Here is a 25,061-nt window from a genome sequence, read left to right on the forward strand (position 1 = left end):
GTTGCGGGCAACTTTTGTGCTTGACCTATTGTCGAATAATCGGGTCATTGGTAACATAGTCAACAATGGTGATGAAGTTAGTTCCATGCGCATGAAAGACGTCAGATGCAATTTTTGACCAAGGATAGGGAGGAATTTCATGTGGAAACTACGGTTCTTTGTGTTGACTTGGCAAGTGCTCTTCTTGATGCTGACTTCAATGTCAGTGTTTGTAACCAGCCAATACACTACACTGTTTCTCCTGCAAGTCTTCTTGTCTAATCTATGCCCATGTGTGTGATTAAGCTGTTGAAGAATAACAGGTCACAAGGTCAGCACAGTGGTTAGCAGTGCTGCCTCACAGCGCCAGGGATACGCCTTCAATTCTGGCCTTGGGAGACTGTCTGTGTTGATTTCGCACTTTCTCCCCGTGTGTGCGTGGGTTTCCTCTGGGTGCTCCGGTTTGCTCCCACAAGTCCAAAGATGTGCAGGTTAGGTTGACTGGTCGTGCTAAATTTCCCCTTAGGGTGAGGTTACAAGGCTGGGGATTGGACCGAGGTAGGGTGGTCTTTGCAGACACGATGGGTCGAAATGGCCTCTTTCTACACTGTAGGTATTCTATGATTCTATGATCCTGAAATGTTGCTTTACCATGTCCAGGAGATGACTAGCTCATCCTGGTAAAGCCAAAATGGTTTTGTTTGTTCTTGCACATTCTGAATTGAATCACAGCATCATTCAGTTATGGTTTTCCTCAGTTTCTGTAGAGTATAATAGTTCACCATTTATGCTTGTAGCTGCTGGCATTTGCATTGCGCAAAATATGCCAGATCAGTTGACGGGCTTGCATTCTCCTACAAGTGTGACATTGAAGCACCCATGAGGCTACCAATTTTGTCGAAACATTCTAGATATTTTGATGTTAGGTCATGAACTAAGGCACATGCTCTACCGTGTTGATGGAAATCTGGTAATTTTTTGGTGCATGCAGAAGGCCACATCTTCCACCTGGGTTGCTTAATACCTGAAAGCTTTCTTGACTTGCGACGACTGCTTCCGTCCTTGAGTAGTTTTTGATGCTATACATTTTGGGCTAGCTCTGTGTTTGAAAAATCACAGTGCCCACCCTTACCTCTGCACCCGCTGACGAAATGCTTCATGGATTCTGCAGGCAGTTGTCGAAATGACATGAACTCTAGTCGATGAATACAGAGGTTTAACCTGACTCTGAACCAGTCTTCCAATGTAGTCCATATCCTTTGGGGACCCTTTAGCTCTTCGTCTGTTAATCCTGATGTGTTCAGCTCGCGTAGACCTTTATGGTAGGTGAATTTTAATGGCTTGCTTGTCTAATTCAGACACACTTGAATCCAGAGCCTATAGTTTTTCATGCTGTTTATGAATTGAGTTTAATTAATAATCTTTGCTGTCATAAGTAGGCTGACATTAACACTGCAATGAAGTTACTGTGAAAAACCCCTAGTTGCCACATTCCGGCACCTGTTCGGGTACACAGAGGGGCAATTCAGAATGTCCAAATTACCAAGCAGCACGTCTTTCGGGACTTGTGAGAGGAAACCGGAGCACCCGGAGGTAACCCACACAGACACGGGGAGAACATGCAGACTCTGCACAGACAGTGACCCAAGCCGGGAATCGAACCCGGGTCCCTGGCTCTGTGAGGCAACAGTGTTAACAACTGTGCTACTGTGCCGCCCATTGCTTAGGCAGGTCAGCTGCATCCCAATTCAAACTGGTAACTTTGTGCACATTCTCACAATATCCCTTTGACCTTCCTCTGTGTTATATTTAATTTGTTAATTTTTTGTTTCATCCCATCTTTAAAGTTACAAATCCGATGCGCAGCATAGACAGGGCAAAACCTTAATCCATCACATTGCTTCCTCCAAAAACCAATTCAATTCAAATTGAAGCCAATGCATGGTCTCCACAAGAAGGCGCATAAGATCCAAGCTGACCAGAAATGGCATTCCAAAACAGGATGGTGAGTGAGTGTCTTGGCGGGGAACTTCCAGGTGGTGGCATTCCTAGGTATCTGCTGCCTAGGAATCCCACCCTATCCCCATAACACATCTTTGGACACTCAGGGGCAATTTAGCGTGGCCAATCCACCTAATCTTAGCAAACCGGAGCCCCTGGAGGAAACCCACACAGGCACGGGGAGAACGGAATCGAACCCGGGTCCTGGTGCTAACCATTGTGCCACTGTGCCGCCCCCTTGACAAATATATTCAAAATCACAAACATCTGGCAAAAGATCCAGAGACAGCGTGAGGAGAAAGAAACATTTGCGTAGCAAGTTGCTATGATCTGAAATGCGCTGCCTCAAAGGCTCGCAGACGTAAATTCAGTAATAGCTTTCAAAAGGGAATTGGATTAAAATTTGACAGAGGGAAATAAATAGCAGGGTTAAGGGGAAAGAGCAGGGAAGTGGGAAAACTGGGTAGCCATTCCAAAGATCTGGTACAGGTGCTTTGGGTCAAATAGTCTCCTTCCGTGCTGTATCATCCTCTAACGATGTGCGACTTTGCAAAAATTAGGTCAGATCTTGGCTATTCTCAGCATTGGATGCATCTATAAATACATTTGCATCTGAATTGTGTTTGAGCCAAGAAGAGGTCAGCTGGGTTTTTTTGTTATTGCGCTGTTTATTTTTCCAGCACTCCAGCAGCTTTACGAGACATTTGCCCTTTTGTGTTTTGCAGGTTTTGATAGGTCTTCGTGCTGGAGACTTGAAAAAAGAAAATTCATAGAATTAAACACCACCTCTTTTTTTTGCTGCTGCTGCTGCTGCTGCCGCAAGAAGCAATCCTTCCCCCGTAGGCAAGTGTGAACGATGACTTAAATTGCAAACAAACTGGGGTTACTAACACCGGAGTCGAGTGGGTCTTGTTGGCGCTGACGGTTAGAAACTGGTCTGTCTCTGCAGGGGTTAGAGTTCAACTGCAGGCCGAGCCAATTGGATGAAATCCAGCCTTTAGTAGTGCTTACATGAAATAAGTCCCAACCATCTCAAACCAGAGTCGAACGAGCTTTATTCTGCATCTAACCATCTTATATTGATTTTGGGAATGTTTGACGACGACACTCGGATCCCTGAATTGTAAAGTAGCTTCCTCCAGTTGATTTAGTGTTGGAAGAAAAGATGATCCATCAGAGAGATGCTTTGTGCCTAAACGCATGAGTTTCCAATTCAGACAATTTACTGTGGATGCATTTTCTGAATCCAAATTACCGAATAGTTCAAGCATTTATTCATTTATTTATTTATTTTCTTTTTGGCAGATTGGAAACCATTTGCTCCTAATCGCTAGATGTCGGTCCCACGTGCGTACCTGTGACTGTTTTCGTTGTGCATGCTACAATATCCATGACCCTTTAGAAAGGAAGAACAGCACTCTTAATAGATGTCTGCGAAACACACATACCGAAATTCCCCCGGCCCTTATGCAAGAATGCTGATGAGTGACAGTGGGTGGGAATGAAGACCACCGCAGAGGCAACTGTTGCTCTGTTACTGCAGGGGGTAAATGTGGGGTGTACGGTACTGAACATCCCAGACTAATCTGACCTGCATTGAGTTCGGGAAAATCAAACTAGCTGGGAATTGGTGCTCTGAAGAAGTAGGAAGGTGGTAATCTTTCTGGATCTCTGTTTTTCTGGCATGTGTATGTTTACATGTGAGCGGGGATGTTGGGCGAGTACAGGGTCAGCTTCAGCTGTGATGCACTCCAGAGTCGAATATACTTCCTGCACAAAAGGACGTTGGCTCTCAAGAGTCTATAAACACCCATGAGGCATCACATTCAAAAATGGAATTTTAAAAACCGGGGCGGTGGATTTAATGCACCACGTCATAGAGCCGCAAGACATGGACTGGTGCTCATGAATGTCTTTACCTTTCTCCTGCAACACTAATTGTGATGATGTGAACTTCCTTCCATCACTCCTTTCTCTGCCAGTATGACTAACATCAAGATGTAACCCTGCAAGCTCCCCCAGATCATCGTCTCTCTGGCTTCCAATAAGACAAGTGATCCTGAAAGGAATGTTCCCAATATATCCAAGTAATGTGTTCCTGAACATGCAACTGTCAATAACCTGCCATCTTCAATCAGCCTTTCAAATCTTCCTTGGAATTTTACTCATGTCCGGGCAACAGTTGTCCTTCTTAACTTATTAACTGTTACATTCTAACCCTTACACTGGTACGTCCGACAGTAGCTCCTGCTAACTCTTCAATAATTCATTACCTTGAATGTTCTGGTCTGTTTCCACATCATCGGTATGAGTTTCATTCTCGGCATTCTGGTCATGCTCTTATTACCAATGCTACACATCTGTGGAATCCTGCTATTGGTTATGTCTGCAAATCATTCGTTCATCTGTGACGTATGTGACAAAATCTAGCATTCTGCTTGGACGAACAAATTACCGTTGAATAGTCTCACATCAATGTTCACAATTATCTTGTTTCCTTTGAAAGTGCCCTTGCTATGTTGTATTTGATGGAATCTTTATTCAAGGGTTTCCAAGGACTTTACCATTCTGCTCCTTCTTCATATCGACGGCCTCCGCTGATCAACATCCGACTCGGTCCATTCTTCAGTTCTACAGTTCAGCAGCTGTCAAGTGCTTCGAAATTCTTCCTCCCAATGCATTGGCTGAATCACTAGATCAGCTGCTCCATGACCCGCAGTGGAACAATTAGAATCTTCTCTCTTCTAATCCTCCTAAGGCCCAGTTTCTCTAAGATTCTCAAGACCAACCTGCAATATTAGCTCTGATTCTGATGGCTCCATCCATTGATATACAAATCATCGTTTGGTGACACCGAACTTGAGTATTTCTGAAAAAATACATTTTGTCGATGTTTTTTGTCTTGCACTCATCAGGTCAATCACATCAATGTCATGGGAAAGAATAACTTTATACTCAATTTGAAGAGACCAACCAACCAGCACTGTCTTCTCATTCAGTATAAAGTTGTTCTTTCCCCTGACATGAATATTCTTCAATTGGCATGGGAGGGCCTGTTCCTATGCTGTACTTTTCTTTGTTCTTTGGCCTGATGAGTACAGGACAGGAAGCTTTGACAAAATGTTTTTTTTAAGCAATACAGTTGGATATTCCTTGCTGTACTACCTCCTCAGCCCACAATTGGAAATTTTAGATTTCTTCCTTTATTGTTCCAAGATTTTACTCTTCTTGTCGAATGAAATGAAAATTGCTTATTGTCACAAGTAGGCTTCAAATGAAGTTACTGTGAAACGCCCCTAGTCACCACATTCTGGTGCCTGTTCAGGGAGGCTGGTACGGGAATTGAACCGTGCTGCTGGCCTGCCTTGGTCTGCTTTCAAAGCCAGCAATTTAGCTGTGTGCTGAACCAGCCCCTATGAATGAATGCACCTTCACTAATTCTTGTGTGGCCGTTGAGCCCACCAGCCGAGAGATGGCTGTGACTCTTGTATCAGAAGAGACCCTCCAAATATCTTTCTCATAAACAGCACGGTAGCATAGTGGTTAGCATCAATGCTTCACAGCTCCAGGGTCCCAGGTTCGGTTCCCGGCTGGGTCACTGTCTGTGTGGAGTCTGCACGTCCTCCCCGTGTGTGCGTGGGTTTCCTCCGGGTGCTCCGGTTTCCTCCCACAGTCCAAAGATGTGCGGGTTAGATGGATTGGCCATGCTAAATTGCCCGTAGTGTCCTAAAAAGTAAGATTAAGGGGGAGTTGTTGGGTTACGGGTATAGGGTGGATACGTGAGTTTGAGTAGGGTGATCATTGCTCGGCACAACATCGAGGGCCAAAGGGCCTGTTCTGTGCTGTACTGTTCTAAATTCTAAATAAAACCTGGACAGGATACAAGAAAAGGCTTATCATAATCTTTCTTCTCTCTCCTTTCTATTATCAAGGGTAAGGGCTTGATGGGAAAACAACCTTCATTTTGTTTATCTTAAGCAACACATGTATCATTCCAAATGCATCCAACAGCCCCCCATTTGTACTACCCCTTACATCCTACAGGCTTTGAAAATCCACACTTAACACCAGCTAATCTCATCCTCTAGTTTGTCTCATCTGTTTCACTCTTTTGCTCTTCACCATGGCTGATCAGTTTGAAGTACGTTTTTCCATTGAGTAGATGGACAGAATGGGAGCCAACTGTGGCAATCGACAGAGGGAGAGAGAGAGAGACGGGAAAACCTGAAATCTAAAAGGCAACAAGAGGAAACACCTGTATGGAATAAGATGCTGCTCTCTGTCAGAAAAATGATGCACTCAATTCCAGAATGTAGAGTAACAGAGGAATTGGTGTTGTTAAAAAACATAACAGAGAAGCTCTTGTGCGCAGTAGGTAGTGTCCTTGGATGGCTATGGAAAGTTGATAGGGAGCAGCTGCTTCTCTTGGTTGAAGGGTCAGCCATGAGAGGGCACAGGTTCAAGGTGAGGGGCAGGAGGTTTAGGGAGATTTGAGGGGAAACCTTTTTACCCAAAGGGTTGTGATGGTCTGGAATGCACTGCCTGGGAGGGCGATAGAGGCGGGACGCCTCACATCCTTTAAAAAGCACTTGGCACGCCATAACATTCAAGGCTATGGGCCAAGTGCTGGTAAATGGGATTAGATAGGCTGGTCAGGTGCAGACCCGATGGGCCGAACGGCCTCTTTTGCACTGTGTGATTCTGTGATTAACCTGCAAGCACACACCAGTGGCAGGTAGTTAATGCGTGAGAGATTCCTGGCCAGTCATGTGACTGCAATGAAAGTTGGAATCTCTACCACCACTTTTACTATTATCTCCACAATCCGGACGACAATATGTGTGTAAAAAGGTGCCATTTTCCACAGCAACTCAGACTCCCTGAGAAAACTGGAACATACTACCAAACCAATGGGTACAATAGAGGTCTTTAATCTGGGACCAGGTTGACATACAAACGAATGAGTTCCGCAGAAGAGGCATATTGCACTTGGCACTCAGAATATTAACTCTGTTTCTCTCTCCTCAGACGCTGCCGGACCTGCTGAGTTTTTCCAGCATTTTCAGCTTTTATTACTAACGATTAACAGTCTGCTGGCTGTAAGGATGCTGCAGGAAATTAGTCTGGACTGTTCCAATCCACTTCTTAATAGATATAGGCACACAGCACTAAAAAATGTGGAACAAATTGCACCAAGTTGGCCAACACATTCAGAAAGACCTAGGATGACTGTTGTGGCAAACGGAGAAATAGCAATGCGTAGCAAACTTAATTACCCGCATTCCTCAGCTTCATTAAGTTGGTGCGACCAAATTAAAATTGAAGACCTCCTTTTAACTATTTGTTAACCGTGCAGCAAAAGGAGCATAAATTAAAAGCACCATAATAATAATAATCTTTATTAGTGTCACAATTCGGCTTACATTAACACTGCAATGGAGTTACTGTGAAAATCCCCTAGTCGCCATATTCCGCCACCTGTTTGGGCACACTGAGGGAGAATTCAGAATGTCCAATTTCCCTAACAAGCCTGTCTTTCGGGACCAGTGGGAGGAAACCGGAGCACCCGGAGGAAACCCACGCACACACGGGGAGAACGCGCAGACTCCACACGGACAGTGACCCAAGCCGGGAATCGAACCTGGGACCCTGGCGTGTGAAGCAACAGTGCCAACCATTGTGCTACCTTGCTGCCCATACCCACGTAAAAACTAAATGAAGATTTTATTTTAATACCGTGCGTCGAAAAAGTAAAGAAGGGTTAATTTGGTGAACCAACGCTGGTGAACTCTGAAATTCTCACATGGCAACTTGCCAAGACGAAAGAAAGAACTGTTACCCACGTCCTCGGCACACTGGGAATGACTTCACAATCAATGAACTACCATTGAAGTGTAAAGTATTAACTTGACCCTGTCTGTACCCAGGCTATGAACTTCTGAAAGCATGAAATTATTTTAGCAGCTGGTCATAGCGAAGGTTCACCACAATGCTCCCTGGGACGGCAGATTTGTTGGACGAGGAGAGACTGGGTCGACTGGGCCTGTATTCACCGGAACCTGGAAGAATGAGAGGCGATCTCATTGAAGCATACAAACCTCTGACAGGGTGGGGGGGGGGGGGGGGGGGGGGGGGGGGGCTGGTTCTAGATCAAAGGGTCACATCTCAGGATACAGGGTAGACCATTCAGGACTGTGATGAGGAGGAATCTCTTCACCCAGAGAGTGGCCAAGTCACTGGATATATCGAAGTAGGAAATAGGTAGATTTCCGGACTCGAAAGGCACTGAGGGGATAAGGGGAGAGTGCGGGAGTATGTCATTGAGATAGAGGATCAGTCATGATCATTTTGAATGGTGGAGCAGACTCGAATGGCCGGGTCACCTACTAACGCCCCTATTTTCCAAGTTTCTGTGTTTCTAAGACCTCATCTGATGGGGTTTAGGATAGGTTCATTCACCGTAATAGATTTTACATGGACGATAGTACATGTGGGTGATACAGCCATATGTGTACAATGAACAATACAGCACAGGAACAGGTCCCTCGACCTTCCAAGCCTGGGCTGACCATGCTACCTGCCTAAACTAAAACCGTATGCATTTCCGGAGTCCGTATACACAGCAGCATAGGGAGAATCCTTGGATTAAACGGCAGACATCAGAATGAGAATGAGACAGGTATCTCCAAATCATTAGAGCTCTTGGAACCGAACACAACCAACTTATGGCTCAAAGGTTTAGTGCGCAAGTTCAGCTTTGATAACGTTTGTACGACTTTCACTTAACAACTAACAAATATGGGTTTGCTCTTGATTCCCCTGATTTTCAATTATTTACTTAAATTCATCTTATTTTGGCAGGAACTATGATTCCAGTCACGGAGTTTAAGCAGTTTACTGACCATCAACCTGCATTTAGAGTGTTGAAACCATGGTGGGACGTTTTTACCGATTACCTAGCCATCGCCATGTTGATGATTGGAGTGTTTGGATGCACGTTACAGGTATGTCTCCTGAGACCTCACAGCTGGTCAACTGTTTGTTCGCTCCCACATCTTAGGGCGATATTCACGCTGCCACGTCCTTGCTTGCTTTTTTTAAATTGGCGGGCGGATGGGGGGGGGTGACAGGACCAAAATAATGCAATGTATTGGTGTGGGTTTCCTTCAGGTGCTCAGGTTTCCTCCCACAGTCCAAGTAAGTGCAGGACTGGTACATGTTGAATTTCCCCTTAGTATTCAAAGATGTGTAGGTCAGGTGCAGTTACGGGGATAGGGCGGGGAAGTGGGCCCCGGTGGGGTGATCTTTCAGAGGGTCGGTGCAGACTCGATGGGCTGAATGGCCTCCTTCTGCATTGTAGGAATCTTGTGGTTATATAGATAATTGACAAAACCAATTTAAAAAAAAATTTTAGAGTACCCAATTAACTTTTTCCAATTAAGGGGCAATTTAACGTGGCCAATCCACCTACCCTGCACATCTTTGGATTGTGGGGGCGAAACCCACGCAGATGCGGGGAGAATGTGCAACTCCACACGGACAGTGACCCAGAGCCGGGATCGAACCTGGGACCTCAGCGCCGTGCGGCAGCAGGGCTAACCCACTGCGCCACCATGCTGGCCTTGACGAAACCAAATTGCTGGATTCGCTAAATTGCCACGCAAATCAGAAGGCAGCCATTTCCAGCGAAAATTAAAGGGGTCCTTCCCTGTAATGAGAACTGGATGGAGATTTGATTAACTGTTTTTCCCTTACATTTGTTTCTGTGTATTGAACCTTAAAGGCTTCTAAATTGAATATATTTGCTACAATATGTTCTTCACACTGTCTGCTGGCTTTGTGTGTTTCCAACAATTGGAGGTCTCCCTTTAAGGTGCTACTGTGGACCCATCACAATCGGCCGCTCAAACCATCTTTCAGCCTGTTCACACCGGCAAGTTGCCTTTTGGGGGATGGGTTTCCTGTTGGCAACCCACCAACCACCTTGAATGGATCGCGTCCCATACTGACTTCTCCAACCAACTGCTGACCACTCAAAATAGCTCAAAGCAAAAATCAACCCATGCCACCTCACTGAGATTGTAGCACAGGTACCAGAAATACTGGCGAAGGTGGGCAAAGTTGGAGCTTGACAATGGCAGCTTGGCAGAGAGGATAATAGGGGCCAGAAAGATGTTTCTCTTCAGGGTAGAAAATCGCCCAGTCGTTAAGAAACTGCCTCATCCTCCAACTCACCTCCTGAATGAAGGAAAAATAAATCCTGCATTAGAGCCTTTACAGCACAAAAAGAGACCATTCATCCTATGGAGACAGCTCTCTGGAGAACAATCCAATCAATCCTCTTTCCCCGCTCTATTCCCGTAACCCGGCAGGTTTATATCCCTCAAGTGCCCATTCAATTTATTTTTGAAATCATTGATCGTCTCTGCTTCTGTAACGTTTCCAGCCACCGGTTTCCGGGTGATTACCACTCACCGCGTAGCAACATTTTTCCTCCCTATATCTCTTTCCCAAACTTTAAATCAGTGTTGCCTTGTCCAAAAGAGTTTTTCCATGCCTACCTTATCCAAACCTACCATAAGCTTGCACACGCTATTAAAACTTCCTTCAATCTCCATTGCTCCAAGGGGAACACAGTTTCTCCAACCTAACCCTGTGGCTAAAATCCCTCGTCCCTGGAAACATTCTGGTTAATCTCCTCTGCATCCTCTCGAGGACCCTCACATCCTCACACAGGGCAGCACGGTAGCCCAGTGGTTAGCACCGTTGCTTCGCAGCTCCAGGGTCCCAGGTTCGATTCCCGGCTTGGGTCACTGTCTGTGCGGAGTCTGCACGTTCTCCACGTGTGTGCATGGGTTTCCTCCGGGTGCTCCGGTTTCCTCCCACAGTCCAAGGATGAGCCGGTTAGGTGGATTGGTCATGCTAAAGTGTCCAAAAAATGTTAAGTGGGGGTTGCTGGGTTTTGGGGATAGGGTAGATACGTAGGCTTCAGTCGGGTGCTCTTTGTAAGGGCCGGTGCAGACTCGATGGGCCGAATTGCCTCCTTCTGCACTGTAAATTCTATGATCTTTCCGAAAGTATGGTGACCAGAACTGGACACAATACTTTCATGGTGGCCAAACCAGAGCTTTAAAAAGGCTTGGCATAACTTCCCTGCTTTTGTACTCAATACCCCTATTTATGAAGACATGAACCCGATATAGTTTGCTGCGTTAGTCGTGTTCCCACCTTTGAATTGCAATGTTCCGAGTTCAAGTCCCAATCCAGAGCTTGTGCACAAACATCAAGGCTGAAATTCCAGTGAAGGTGTATTGCATTACTGAAGGTGTACTGCATTGCAGGGGGTGTATTGCATTGCAGGGGGTGTATTGCATTGCCGGGGGTGTTTTGCATTGCAGGGGGTGTATTGCATTGCAGGGGGTGTATTGCATTGCAGGTTGTGTATTGCATTACTGGGGGTGTATTGCATTGCAGGGGGTGTATTGCATTGCAGGTTGTGTATTGCATTACTGGGGGTGTATTGCATTGCAGGGGGTGTATTGCATTGCAGGGGGTGTATTGCATTGCCGGGGGTGTTTTGCATTGCAGGGGGTGTATTGCATTGCAGGGGGTGTATTGCATTGCAGGTTGTGTATTGCATTACTGGAGGTGTATTGCATTGCAGGGGGTGTATTGCATTGCCGGGGGTGTATTGCATTGCCGGGGGTGTATTGCATTGCAGGGGGTGTATTGCATTGCCGGGGGTGTATTGCATTGCCGGGGGTGTATTGCATTGCAGGGGGTGTATTGCATTGCCGGGGGTGTATTGCATTGGCGGGGGTGTATTGCATTGCAGGGGGTGTATTGCATTGCCGGGGGTGTATTGCATTGCCGGGGGTGTATTGCATTGCAGGGGGTGTATTGCATTGCCGGGGGTGTATTGCATTGCCGGGGGTGTATTGCATTGCAGGGGGTGTATTGCATTGCCGGGGGTGTATTGCATTGCCGGGGCTGTATTGCATTGCAGGGGGTGTATTGCATTGCAGGGGGTGTATTGCATTGCCGGGGATGTATTGCATTGCCGGGGGTGTATTGCATTGCCGGGGGTGTATTGCATTGCCGGGGGTGTATTGCATTGCCGGGGGTGTATTGCATTGCCGGGGGTGTATTGCATTGCCGGGGGTGTATTGCATTGCCGGGGGTGTATTGCATTGCCGGGGGTGTATTGCATTGCCGGGGGTGTATTGCATTGCAGGGGGTGTATTGCATTGCCGGGGGTGTATTGCATTGCCGGGGGTGTATTGCATTGCCGGGGGTGTATTGCATTGCAGGGGGTGTATTGCATTGCAGGGGGTGTATTGCATTGCCGGGGGTGTATTGCATTGCGGGGGTGTATTGCATTGCCGGGGGTGTATTGCATTGCCGGGGGTGTATTGCATTGCAGGGGGTGTATTGCATTGCCGGGGGTGTATTGCATTGCAGGGGGTGTATTGCATTGCCGGGGGTGTATTGCATTGCCGGGGGTGTATTGCATTGCCGGGGGTGTATTGCATTGCAGGGGTGTATTGCTTTGCCGGGGGTGTATTGCTTTGCCGGGGGTGTATTGCATTGCAGGGGGTGTATTGCATTGCCGGGGGTGTATTGCATTGCCGGGGGTGTATTGCATTGCTGGGGGTGTATTGCATTGCAGGGGGTGTATTGCATTGCCGGGGGTGTATTGCATTGCCGGGGGTGTATTGCTTTGCCGGGGGTGTATTGCATTGCCGGGGGTGTATTGCATTGCAGGGGGTGTATTGCATTGCCGGGGGTGTATTGCATTGCCGGGGGTGTATTGCTTTGCCGGGGGTGTATTGCATTGCCGGGGGTGTTGATTTTATGAGTTAAACTGAGGCCTATCTGACTGTTGAATCCTCGGCACCATTTCAAAGAGAAGCAAGTGAGTTATCCCTGGTTAGCCGTGGAAATATTTATCCCTCAATCAACATTGTAAAAACAAGTCAGCTCTTCATAGAACATACAGTGCAGAAGGAGGCCATTCGGCCCACCGAGTCTGCACCGACCCACTTAAGCCCTCGCTTCAACCCTATCCCCTTAACCCAATAGCCCCATCTAACCTTCTTTGGACACTAAGGGCAATTTATCATGGCCAATCCACTTAACCTGCACGTCTTTGGACTGTGGGAGGAAACCGGAGCACCCGGAGGAAACCCACGCAGGCACGGGGAGAACCTGCAGACTCCGCACAGACGTTCATTGTCATATTGCTGTTTGTGACAGTTCCTCTGTCTGCAAACTGGCTGCCACAACTGCTGCATTACAACAGTGACCATTTTGCAAAAGTAATGCAAAGGCTGCAAAGCACTGTGAGACATACAGGGGTCATGGAAAGGCGCAATATAAATGCACATCTTTCTTTTTTCTCTCTTTAACCACTCTCTCGATCTGTCCTGCTACCTTCAAAGATCCATGCACATGAACCTCAGGTATTCCTCCTGCACGCTCTTTGGGACTGTGCCATTAAGTCTATATTGAATTTCCCTAGTTCGTCTTCAAAACTTGCATCATCTCACATTTCTCTATTAAATTTCAGCTGCCTCTTGTCCTCCATTCTGCTAATGTCCTATTGATTGGCATCATCCTCACTTTCTGTCGTGCCATAAACTGGGGGCCAGGCACCATAGCCTGCAATCGTTCAAAATTAATAGAGTGGATGTCCAGGAGTCTCACATGTAAAGGCCTGACAGCAATGAGATCCCAGATGATGCATAAAATCAAATTACTGCGGATGCTGGAATTTGAAACCACAAGAAAAAATGCTGAAAATCCTCAGTAGGTCTGGCAGCACCTGCAGTCAGCTTTGACAAAGAGTCGAAACGTTAGCTCTTTTCTCTCCCTACAGATGCTGCCAGACCTGCTGAGATTAACTAGCATTCCCGGAGTACACAGCCTGAATACGAAGGGTGCCGATTAGTCATGTTATCTATTGTGCCCTCTAGGGCGGCACGTTAGCACCGTGGTTAACACTGTTGCTTCACAGCTCCAGGGTCCCAGGTTCGATTCCCCGCTGGGTCACTGTCTGTGCGGAGTCTGCACGTTCTCCCCGTGTCTGCGTGGGCTTCCTCCGGGGGCTCCGGTTTCCTCCCACAGTCCAAAGATGTGCAGGTTAGGTGGATTGGCCATCCTAAATTGCCCCAAAAATGGTTAGGTGGAGTTGCTGGGTTACGGGGATGGGGTGGAGGCATGGGCTGGAATGGCCTCTTTCTGCACTGTACAGTCTATGATTCTAACATTCCTGAGACTCATGTTTGTCAAATTAATTGGCCATCATGAGTTAACCCTCAACAATATCAGCTGCCCACATTCTCAAAGCCAAGGAGAGGGGTGAAAACTCAGGGTTCAGGGATAAATGCTTGGGTGCACGGGATCGAGAGGGCCTGTGTCTGCATAAGTGCTGGATACCAGCGCCTGCCAGTGAGGATCCATTAACCTTCAAGGTGGACAGAACCATCCAGTTGGCCCTGCCCTTGGGAAATGCCCATGAGGAATGGGCGTCCATTGAAACCTTCTGTCAGGGCCCCCAGTGATGGATTAAGGGATTAAGGGAGGAAACAACCAGGCGGGCATTGGGGGATTGACCGGGGCTGGTCAGGCAATTGGAGGTGGAAGGACACCTGAGATGTGAATGAGAGTTAAGGTGTCGGACTGGCTGCTTCCAGGACCAGGAGGGTGATGCCGACTCCCAGTGAGGAAATAATAATCTTTATTATTGTCACAAGTAGGTTTCCATTAACACTGCAATGAAGTTACTGTGAAAAGCCCCTTGCTGCCACATTCTGGTACCTGTTCGGGTACACACAGGGAGAATTCAGAATGTCCAATTCATCTAACAACACGTCTTTCAGGATTTGTGGGAGGAAACCGGAGCACCCGGAGGAAACCTACGCAGACAACGTGCAGCCTCTGCACAGACAGTGACCCAAGTTAGGAATTGAACCTGGGACCCTGGCGCTGCGAAGCAACCGTGCTGACCACTGTGCTTCTGTGCTCTGTGATACAACTCAGTTACTTTTTACATCTGACTCATGTCCGTCTGTTGCCAGCACACAGACTCCCCGTGCGAGTGCATTTCGACCCTATATCCCTTTGTCGCATAGCACCAGAGGGGGATTAGAGGTGACGATGTCAGGGTCAGAGATTAATGCCCAAATCCTTTCAGGAATTAAGATATTTTCACTTTGAGTGGGCCTAACTGTTTGCCTGATTTTGAGGGACTGAGAGAAGAGCTGTGTCCAGATCGTGTGAAGCGCGATCCTTCAGGGAGGAGGGTTAACGACAGTGAGAGCTTATGGTTGTGAATGACAAGAGTTTTTAATGTGGTAACACGTCCATTTGTGACATTTGATAAAGACCCCCAGATATCTGCCTAACTTCACCCATACCCCAATCTGTGCCCCTAAAACTCCTTAGCCTTGCGAACCCTCCCACTGTGTCTAGGTGTATTCCCAGGATGTACATCAGAAGTGGAGGCGGCCTGCTGCCTTCCACACCCAGTTGCCTGAGATGCTCTGAGCAGACATCCTCTGGAGGGCCAAGACCTAGAGGGATTTCCTATTGCTGCATCACCCTGTTCAGCCCACTGCCCCTGAGGTGAGCTGGTATCAGGAAGAGGAGATTCAGAAAGGGTGGTCAGTCCCAGCATCTCCTGGGTGGAAATCCACGGGAGGTGCCCCAGAAGATCCTCCCTCCGCGTGCTGCTGGGCCCCTGGGTTACTCCATGGCATGGAGGGGCAGCTGGAGTGAGCTCTTGAACCAGCTCATTCCCTGGTACAGATCCAGCAATGCCTGCTTCCTATTGGACCAGGAATATACGGGTTAAGGAAGTTCTTCAAAACACATCTCAGAAATCCTTCCCCTCCATTCCCCTGGCTAACATTATTCTAATCCACATTTGGGTAACTGAGGTCCCCCAATATCACCACTCTGTAGTTCTGGAAGTTTGCTCTACTCTCTCTCTCTCTTTCTCTCTCTTCACCCCCCCCCCCCCTCTCCGCTCCCCTTTCTCTCTCCCCCCCCCCTCCCTCTCTCTCTTCCGCTCTCTCTCTCTCCTTCCTCTCTCTCCCCCCTCTCTCTCTCCCGTTCTCTCTCTCTCTCTCTCTCTCTCTCTCTCTCCCCCCCCCCCCCCCCCCCCCCCCCCCCTCTCGCTCTCTCCCTCTCTCTCTCCCTCTCTCTCTCCTTGGAGGCTTATACAAGACCCCATTCTGGTGATGTACCTTTCTCCTTCTCAACTTTAACCAGATGAATTCCAGCACTGAAATGCTTTCCCTAGTTGGCTCTGGCATCCCTCCTCCCTGTTATCCATCCCTATCTTTTCAGAAAATTTTGCATCCATGACTGTTAAATTCCCAGTGCACCGCAGTGTAAACCACGTTCCTGTTATTGCCAAAACATCATATTCCCACACGGCTACTTGATCTTGTAGATCACTGGAATACTTCCTGTTCACCAGTTAGGAGCAACTTCCTTCCTGGTACACGGACAACTAATCTGCCTCCCCAAAGGATAATTTGGATAAATGTGAAATGATGCATTTTGATAGATCAAATCAGGGCAGGACCTACTCAGTTAATGGTAGGGAGTTGGGGAGAGTTACAAAACAAAGAGATCTAGGAATACAGGTTCATAGATACTTGAAGGTGGAGTCGCAGTTGGACAGGGTGGTGAAGAAGGCATTCAGCATGCTGGGTTTTATTGGTTCAGAATATTGAATACAGGAGTTGGGACGTCTTGTTGAAGTTCTACAAGGTATTGGTAAGACCACACATGGAATACTGTGTTCGGTTCTGGTCACCCTATTATAGGAAGGATATTGTTAAACTATAAAGAGTGCAGAAGAGATTTGCGAGAATGCTACCAGGACTTGATGGTCTGAGTTATAAGGAGAGGCTGGGACTTTTCCCCAGGAGCGTGGGAGGCTTCGGGGTGATCTAATAGAGGTTTATAAAATAATGAGGGGCATAGATAAGGTAGATAGTCAACATCTTTTCCCAAAGGTAGAGGAGTCTAGAACTAGAGGGCACAGGTTTAAGGTGAGAGGGGAGAGATACAAAAGAGACCAGAGGGGAAATTTCTTCACACAGAGGGTGGTGAGCATCTGGAATGGGCTGCCAGAGGCAGTGGTAGAGACGGGTACAACTTTGTCCTTTAAAAAGCAGTTGGACAGTTACATGGGCAGGATGGGTATAGAGGGATATGGGCCAAATGTGGGCAAGTGGGACTAGCTAAGTGATAGAAACTGGGCGGCATGGACCAGCTGGGCCGAAGGGCCTGTTTCCTTGCTGTAAACATCTATGACTCTATGACTCCATGTTGCCATGTTCACAACTTAATTCATCCTTTCGTATAAAGTAAGATTTAGTCTCTTCAGAAACTGTCTCACTGGCCCAACCTCACAGTATCCTGCGCCCCACTTTGGACAACAGCCGATCCCTGCTGGTCCGGAGCTGGCAATGTGTCCAGGAAATTCAACACCATAACAATTCCCTGCGGCACTGGGGGAGGTGCTACTCACTATATAAAGATTGGCGACTAAGTACATCCACATCTGCGATACGCAGGTGGTGCTTGGATGTACATTTGTAGACGGACACAATTAACGCCCAACGCTGAATTTTTACCAAAGCGATTGGCGGAATAAACTTGTCCTCTTTAAAAAAGACCCAAGAGTGGTTTGTGGTCTGCAACAATGGCAAAGTGCCTCCCATGTACACACTGGTGGAACTTCTTCACCCCATATACTATTGACAAGCCGCCTTTTTCAACCTGAGAGTAGCCTTTTTCGGCCTCTGAGAGGGTTTGCGATACATACCCTCTCGGTCTCTCAGATGTGGTGTCCACCTAATGGGTCAACACTGAACCAACAGAGAAGAGCGTCACACATTAACACCAATTCCTTAGACAGGTCGAAGTGCACCAATAAACTCGATGAATGTTAACAAATACAAAGAACAAAGAAAATTACAGCACAGGAACAGGCCCTTCGGCCCTCCCAGCCTGCGCCGATCCAGATCCTTTATCTAAACCTGTTGCCTATTTTCCAAGGATCTACTTCCCTCTGTTCCCCGCCCGTTCATATATCTGTCCAGATGCATCTTAAATGATGCTATCGTGCCCGCCTCTACCACCTCCGCTGGCAAAGAATTCCAGGCACTCACCACCCTCTGCGTAAAAAACTTTCCACGCACATCTCCCTCAAACTTTCCCCCTCTCACCTTGAAATCGTGACCCCTTGTAATTGACACCCCCACTCTTGGAAAAAGCTTGTTGCTATCCACCCTGTCCATACCTCTCATAATTTTGTAGACCTCAATCAGGTCCCCTCTCAACCTCCATCTTTCCAATGAAAACAATCCTAATCTACTCAACCTTTCTTCATAACTAGCCCCCTCCATACCAGGCAACATCCTGGTGAACCTCCTCTGCACCCTCTCTAAAGCATCCACATCCTTCTGGTAATGTGATGACCAGAACTGCACGCAGTATTCCAAATGTGGCCAAACCAAAGTCCGATACAACTGTAACATGACCTGCCGACTCTTGTACTCAATACCCCGTCCGATGAAGGCAAGCATGCTGTATGGCTTCTTGACCACTCTATCGACCTGCGTCGCCACCTTCAGGGTTCAATGGATCTGAACTCCTAGATCTCTCTGTACATCAATTTTCCCCAGGACTCTTCCATTGACCGTATAGTCCGCTCTTGAATTAAATCTTCCAAAATGCATCACCTCGCATTTGCCTGGATTGAACTCCATCTGCCATTTCTCTGCCCAACTCTCCAATCTATCTATATTTTGCTGTATTCTCTGACAGTCCTCCTCGCTATCTGCAACTCCAGCAATCTTAGTACCATCTGCAAACTTGCTCATCAGACCACTTATACCTTCGTCCAGATCATTAATGTATATCACAAACAACAGCGATCCGAGCACGGATCCCTGTGGAACACCACTAGTCACCTTTCTCCATTCTGAGACACTCCCTTCCACCACTACTCTCTGTCTCCTGTTGCCCAGCCAGTTCTTTATCCATCTAGCTAGTACACCCTGAACCCCATACGACTTCACTTTTTCCATCAACCTGCCATGGGAAACTTTATCAAATGCTTTACTGAAGTCCATGTATATGACATCTACAGCCCTTCCCTCATCAATTAACTTTGTAATTTCCTCAAATAATTCTATTAGGTTTGTAAGACATGACCTTCCCTGCACAAAGCCATGCTGCCTATCACTGATAAGTCTATTTTCTTCCAAATGTGAATATATCCTATCCCTCAGTATCTTCTCCAACAGTTTGCCTACCACTAACGTCAAGCTCACAGGTCTATAATTCCCTGGATTATCCCTGTTACCCTTCTTAAACAAAGGGACAACATTAGCAACTCTCCAGTCCTCCAGGACCTCACCCATGCTCAAGAATGCTGCAAAGATATCTGTTAAGGCCCCAACTATTTCGCCCCCTCGCTTCCCTCAGTAACCTGGGATAGATCCCATCCGGTCCTGGGGACTTGCCCACCTTAATGCCTTTTAGAATACCCAAAACCTCCCCCTTCCTTATGCCGACATGACCTAGAGTATTTAAACATCCATCCCTAGCCTCAAAATTCATCATGTCCCTCTCCTTGGTGAATACCGATGCAAAGTACTCATTAAGAAGCTCACTCATTCCCTCTGACTCCACGCATAAATTCCCTCTTTTGTCTTTGAGTGGGATTTTCCTTAACCCTGTTAGCCAAAGATATTTCATGACCCCTTTTAGCCCTCTTTATTGCGCATTTGAGATTTGTCCTACTTTCCTGATATTCCTCCAGTCGCCTCGATCTTATGTATGTTTCCTTTTTCATCTTAGCTAGTCTCACAATTCCACCGTCATCCATGGTTCCCTAATCTTGCCATTTCTATCTCTCATTTTCACAGGAACATGTCTGTCCTGCACTCTAATCAACCTTTCCTTAAAAGACTCCCACATTTCATAGAACATAGAACATAGAACAGTACAGCACAGAACAGGCCCTTCGGCCCTCGATGTTGTGCCGAACAATGATCACCCCACTTAAACCCACGTAACCCGTAACCCAACAATCCCCCCATTAACCTTACACTACGGGCAATTTAGCATGGCCAATCCACCTAACCCGCACATCTTTGGACTGTGGGAGGAAACCGGAGCACCCGGAGGAAACCCACGCGCACACGGGGAGGACATGCAGACTCCACACAGACAGTGACCCAGCCAGGAATCGAACCTGGGACCCTGGAGCTGTGAAGCATTGATGCTAACCACCATGCTACCGTGAGGCCCCTAATTTCAAATGTGGATTTACCCTTAAACAGCTGCTCCCAATCCACATTCCCGAACTCCTGCCAAATTTTGTTATAGTTGGACTTTCCCCAATTTAGCACTCTTCCTTTAGGACCACTCTCGTCTTTGTCCATGAGTATTCTAAAACTTACGGAATTGTGATCGCTATTCCCAAAGTAATCGCCGACTGAAACGTCAACCACCTGGCCGGGATCATTCCCCAATACCAGGTCCAGTATGGCCCCTTCCCAAGTTGGACTGTTTACATACTGCTCTAAAAAACTCTCCTGGATGCTCCTTACAAATTCTGCTCCATCTATGCCTCCAACACTACATGAGTCCCATTCAATGTTAGGGAAGTTAAAATCTCCCATCGCGACCACCCTATTGCTCCTACATTGTTCTATAATCTGTCTACATATTTGTACCTCTACTTCACGCTCGCTTTTGGGAAGCCTATAGTAAAGTCCCAACAATGTTACTGCACCCTTCCTATTTCTTAGCTCTATCCATATTGCCTCAGTGCTCGAATCCTCCATCGTGCCCTCCTTAATCACAACTGTGATATCATTTCTGACCAGTAATGCAACTCCTCCACCCCTTTTACCTCCCTCTCTATCCCTCCTGAAGCATCTATACCCTGGGATATTTAGTTGCCAGTCTTGCCCATCCCTCAACCAAGTCTCAGTAATCCCAATAACATCATATTCCCAGGTACTAATCCAAGCCCTAAATTCATCTGCCTTACCTGCTTCACTTCTCGCATTAAAACAAATGCACCTCAGACCACCTGTCCCTTTGCGATCATCATCTCTTCCCTGTCTACTCTTCCCCTTAGTCACATTGAGTTTATTATCCAGTAACTTACTGGCTTTAGTTGCTGCCTCTTTACTGACCTCTAACTTCCTAATCTGGTTCCCATCCCCCGCCACATTAGTTTAAAACCTCCCCAACAGTGTTAGCAAAAGCACCCCCGAGGACATTGGTTCCAGTCCTGCCCAGGTGTAGACCATCCGATTTGTAATGGTCCCACTGCCCCCAGAACCGGTTCCAATGTCCCAAAAATCTGAACCCCTCCTTCCTGCACCATCTCTCAAGCCACGTATTCATTCTGACTATTCTTAAATTTCTACTCTGACTGTTTCGTGGCACTGGTAGCAATCCTGAGATTACTACCTTTGAGGTCCTACTTTTTAGCTTATCTCCTAACTCCCTAAATTCTGATTGTAGGACCTCATCCCGTTTTTTACCTATATCGGTGCCTATATGCACCACGACAACTGGCTGTTCACCCTCCCTCTTCAGTATGTCCTGCAGCTGATCTGAGACATCCCTGACCCGTGCACCCGGGAGGTTAAAAGCTTCTGTCTGGGACATCTTCCAAATCCAATGCTACAGCTTCTTTGGTAGCATATGCAAAGGGCCTGATAATGTCGCCAAATTTTGGTGGAAAACACCCATCGTAATTCACCAGTCCTAAGAATGACTTGAGGTCAGATGTGTGTTCTGGGGGCCGGTGCCTCCTTGTCTTCCATGGGGTGTAATAATCTTTGTGCATCTACGCGATACCCAGATCAGCGACCTCAGTGGCTTGAAAAGTACATTTTTCCTGCATGGTGCATACTCAAGCCACGTGAAATTTCTTCAGTGCCTCCTGTAAGTTAGCTCGGTGATCAGCTTCTGACAATCTAGTTATCAAAACAGGGGGCAGCAGGGTAGCATGGTGGTTAGCATAAATGCTTCACAGCTCCAGGGTCCCAGGTTCGATTCCCGGCTGGGTCACTGTCTGTATGGAGTCTGCACGTCCTCCCCCTGTGTGCGTGGGTTTCCTCCGGGTGCTCCGGTTTCCTCCCACAGTCCAAAGATGTGCGGGTTAGGTGGATTGGCCATGCTAAAATTGCCCGTAGTTGGGTTACGGGTATAGGGTGGATACGTGGGTTTGAGTAGGGTGATCATGGCTCGGCACAACATTGAGGGCCGAAGGGCCTGTTCTGTGCTGTACTGTTCTATGTTCTATAAAACATCATATACTACGACTCGTGGCAGATCTTGCAATAGACTTTCCATTGTTCTCTGGAAAATAGCGTTTGCTGACAACACACCAAAGGGTAGGCGCATATACGGAAACAGATCTTTGTTTGTGCGTGATTATTGTAACATGATCTGGGAACGCCTGGTTTAACACAAGTTACCGATATGTGTACCTCACATCCAGATTTGTATAAGACAGACCTCCAGCCAGCTTTGCATTCAAGTCTTCAATCTTGGGGATTGGATATTTACCTAACTTGGCCGCCGGATTAACTGCTAAATTGTAGTCTCCACAGATGCAGACGAACTTGTCAGGTTTTATCACGGGGACAATGGGTGCTGCCCACTCCGCAAATTGAACTGGCTGGATAATACCCAGTTCTTCCAATCTCTTCAATTCTGTGCCCTGCCTTTCTCACAAGGTGTATGGTATGGTCACGCTCTAAAAAAAAGAGAGGTTGCCTCTGGATCTACATCTTCAACTGGAGGCCCTTTATTTTATCTAACTCATTGTGAAAAACGTTCTCATACTTCTTCATTACCTCCAGTGGTCCCTCTTCCCATGCTTGGGAAGACCTCCATCCAATTTAACTTCATTACCTTGAGCCAATCCCAGCCCCAGAAACTTGGCCCTTGGCCTAACGTTATTATTGGGAGCTGAGCGGACCTTTGCTGATAGCTTACAGGTGCTGTGTCCTTTACTTTTGTTAGCTTCTCCTGCGTACGTTGTTAGTTTTTCTAACCAGGAAGGTTGATGAGGGCAGGGCGGTAAATGTAGTGCATAAGGACTTCAGTAAGGCCTTTGATAAAGTTCCATGTGGTAGGTTGCTCTGAAAGGCAAGATCACATGGAATCCAGGGAGAGCTGGCAAATTGGATATACAATTGGCTTGGTGGTTGGAAGCAGAGGTAATTGTGGAAGGATGCTTGTCGGACTGGAGGCCTGTGACTAGTGTGTGCCTCAGGGGTCAGTGCTGGGCCCATCGCTGTTTGTTATCCATATCAATGATTTGAATGAGAATGTACAAGGCATGATCAGTAAGCTTGCCGATGACATTAAAATAGGAGGTATTGTAGACAGTGAGGAAGGTTATCAAAAATTGTAGCAGGATCTTGATCAGCCGGGGAAGTGGGCCGAGAAATGGCAAATGGAGTTCAATACAGATAAGTCTGAGGTATTGCATTTTGGAAAGTCAAATCAAGGTTGGACTTTAACGGTGAATGGTCGGACCTGAGGGAGTATCGTGGAACAGAGGGTCCTTGGAGTTCAGGTGCACAGTTCTCTAAAGGTGGGGTCACAGGTATATGGGGCAGTGAAGAAGGCTTTTGGCATGTTGGCCTTCATAGTCAGGTCATTGAGTATAGAAGTTGGGAAGTTATGTTGCACAGGTCAATTGTACGGGGGCGGGATTCTCTCAGCCCGGGGCCGGGCTGGAGAATCCCCTTCACCGACGTGAATCGCACCACGCCACCCCGACCCGGCACGTAATTCGCCACAGAGCGGAGAATAGGCGCCATTGGCGCCGGTGTGGTTGGCGAGTGCCGGTCAGGGGCCGCTCTACACAGCCGGCCCGCAGATTCTCAGCCCGTGATGGGCCGAACGGCCGTCGTAAAAACGGCGAATCCCACTGGCACCGTCCGCACCTGCTCTCAGCCGGCGGGAACTCGGCGTGGAAGGATCAGGGGGTGGCCTGTGTGGGGGGGAGAGGGGGGGTTCCCACCCCGCGGGGGACTCCGATGTGGCCTGGCCCGCGATCGGGGCCCACCGATCAGTGGGCCAGCCTCACTGGCTGGCGGCCTCCTTTTTTCCGCGCCGGCCTTGTAGCCTTGCGCCATGTTGCGTCTGGGCCGGCGCGTTGAAGGAGGCCACTGCGCATGCGCGGATCCCGCAGCGCCCATTTTGTGCCGGGATCGGCAGCTGGAACGGCGTGAACCACTCCAGTGCCGTGCTGGCCCCCTGTAGTTTGAGAGTGGCACACACGCTGAAGGTTCCCTTTCTGCCTCTTCCGGCTGGGAACCAATCTCCTATCCCGAACTCTCACTGTCTGTAGATCGACCACCTCCTGGAATGTCCAACCCAGGAAAACTCTCAACCTCCCTGAAGCTCCTCAGTGACTGCAGCTGCCGCTGAAGTTCAGTCACAATGAGCTGGAGCTGAAGAACCGAGAGGCACCTCCCCCACACACACTCACTGTCCCCCTGGACACAGGAAGTGTCCTGAAGTCCCCAAGTGACACCGGAATTGTAAACAGGAAAATGCAGCTGAACATCCACAATCTATTTTTTTTAAATACCCTGCTCCTTCTTTTAGAGCCTAGTTAGTATCTTGGTTAAACTACTAATTTTAATGAATGCCTAGACCTCAGCTCTTCGGTCACTCTGGCTCTCACTCCCCCTCTCAGACCTCGCAATACCAGAAAAGCACCTCTTCCCTCGTGTGGTAGCATGACTAGAGGTACTACGGTACCTGGGAGTGTGAGCTACCATTGGTGGAGAAGGCTCGCTGCTCATTGGCCCGGAATGTAAGGTTGCTCCGCCCAGTGAGGCGGGGTATAAGAACCCATGTTCCCTAGCAGCCGGCCTCTTTCTGTACTCGAGCTGCTGGGGAAACACCTCGTTGATTAAAGCCTTCAATTCGGATTACTCCTTCGTTTCAGTAGTTATTGATCGGCATCACCTCGATCACCACATTCCCTGAGAAGCAGTACACTG

The 25,061-nt window shown here is 47.7% G+C and overlaps 1 protein-coding gene across 3 annotated transcripts in view; it reads left to right on the top strand.

Moving 5' to 3' along the window:
• lrrc8c (leucine rich repeat containing 8 VRAC subunit C) overlaps window positions 1-25,061 on the top strand; it is a 52,804-nt gene that overhangs the window by 11,311 nt on the left and 16,432 nt on the right. Inside the window, exons 2-3 of one of the 3 annotated variants that reach the window (XM_038793784.1) lie at window positions 3,286-3,327; window positions 8,842-8,984. In XM_038793784.1, the coding sequence (XP_038649712.1) occupies window positions 3,315-3,327; window positions 8,842-8,984 (156 nt within the window). In that variant the 5' untranslated portion in view covers window positions 3,286-3,314. Of the gene's footprint in view, window positions 1-3,285; window positions 3,328-3,844; window positions 4,209-8,841; window positions 8,985-25,061 lie in introns of those variants that run through there. The other 2 variants (XM_038793786.1, XM_038793785.1) reach the window with 2 other exon arrangements.

Source organism: Scyliorhinus canicula, chromosome 4 (assembly GCF_902713615.1).
Source record: "Scyliorhinus canicula chromosome 4, sScyCan1.1, whole genome shotgun sequence".
Classification (NCBI taxonomy): Eukaryota; Metazoa; Chordata; class Chondrichthyes; order Carcharhiniformes; family Scyliorhinidae; genus Scyliorhinus; species Scyliorhinus canicula.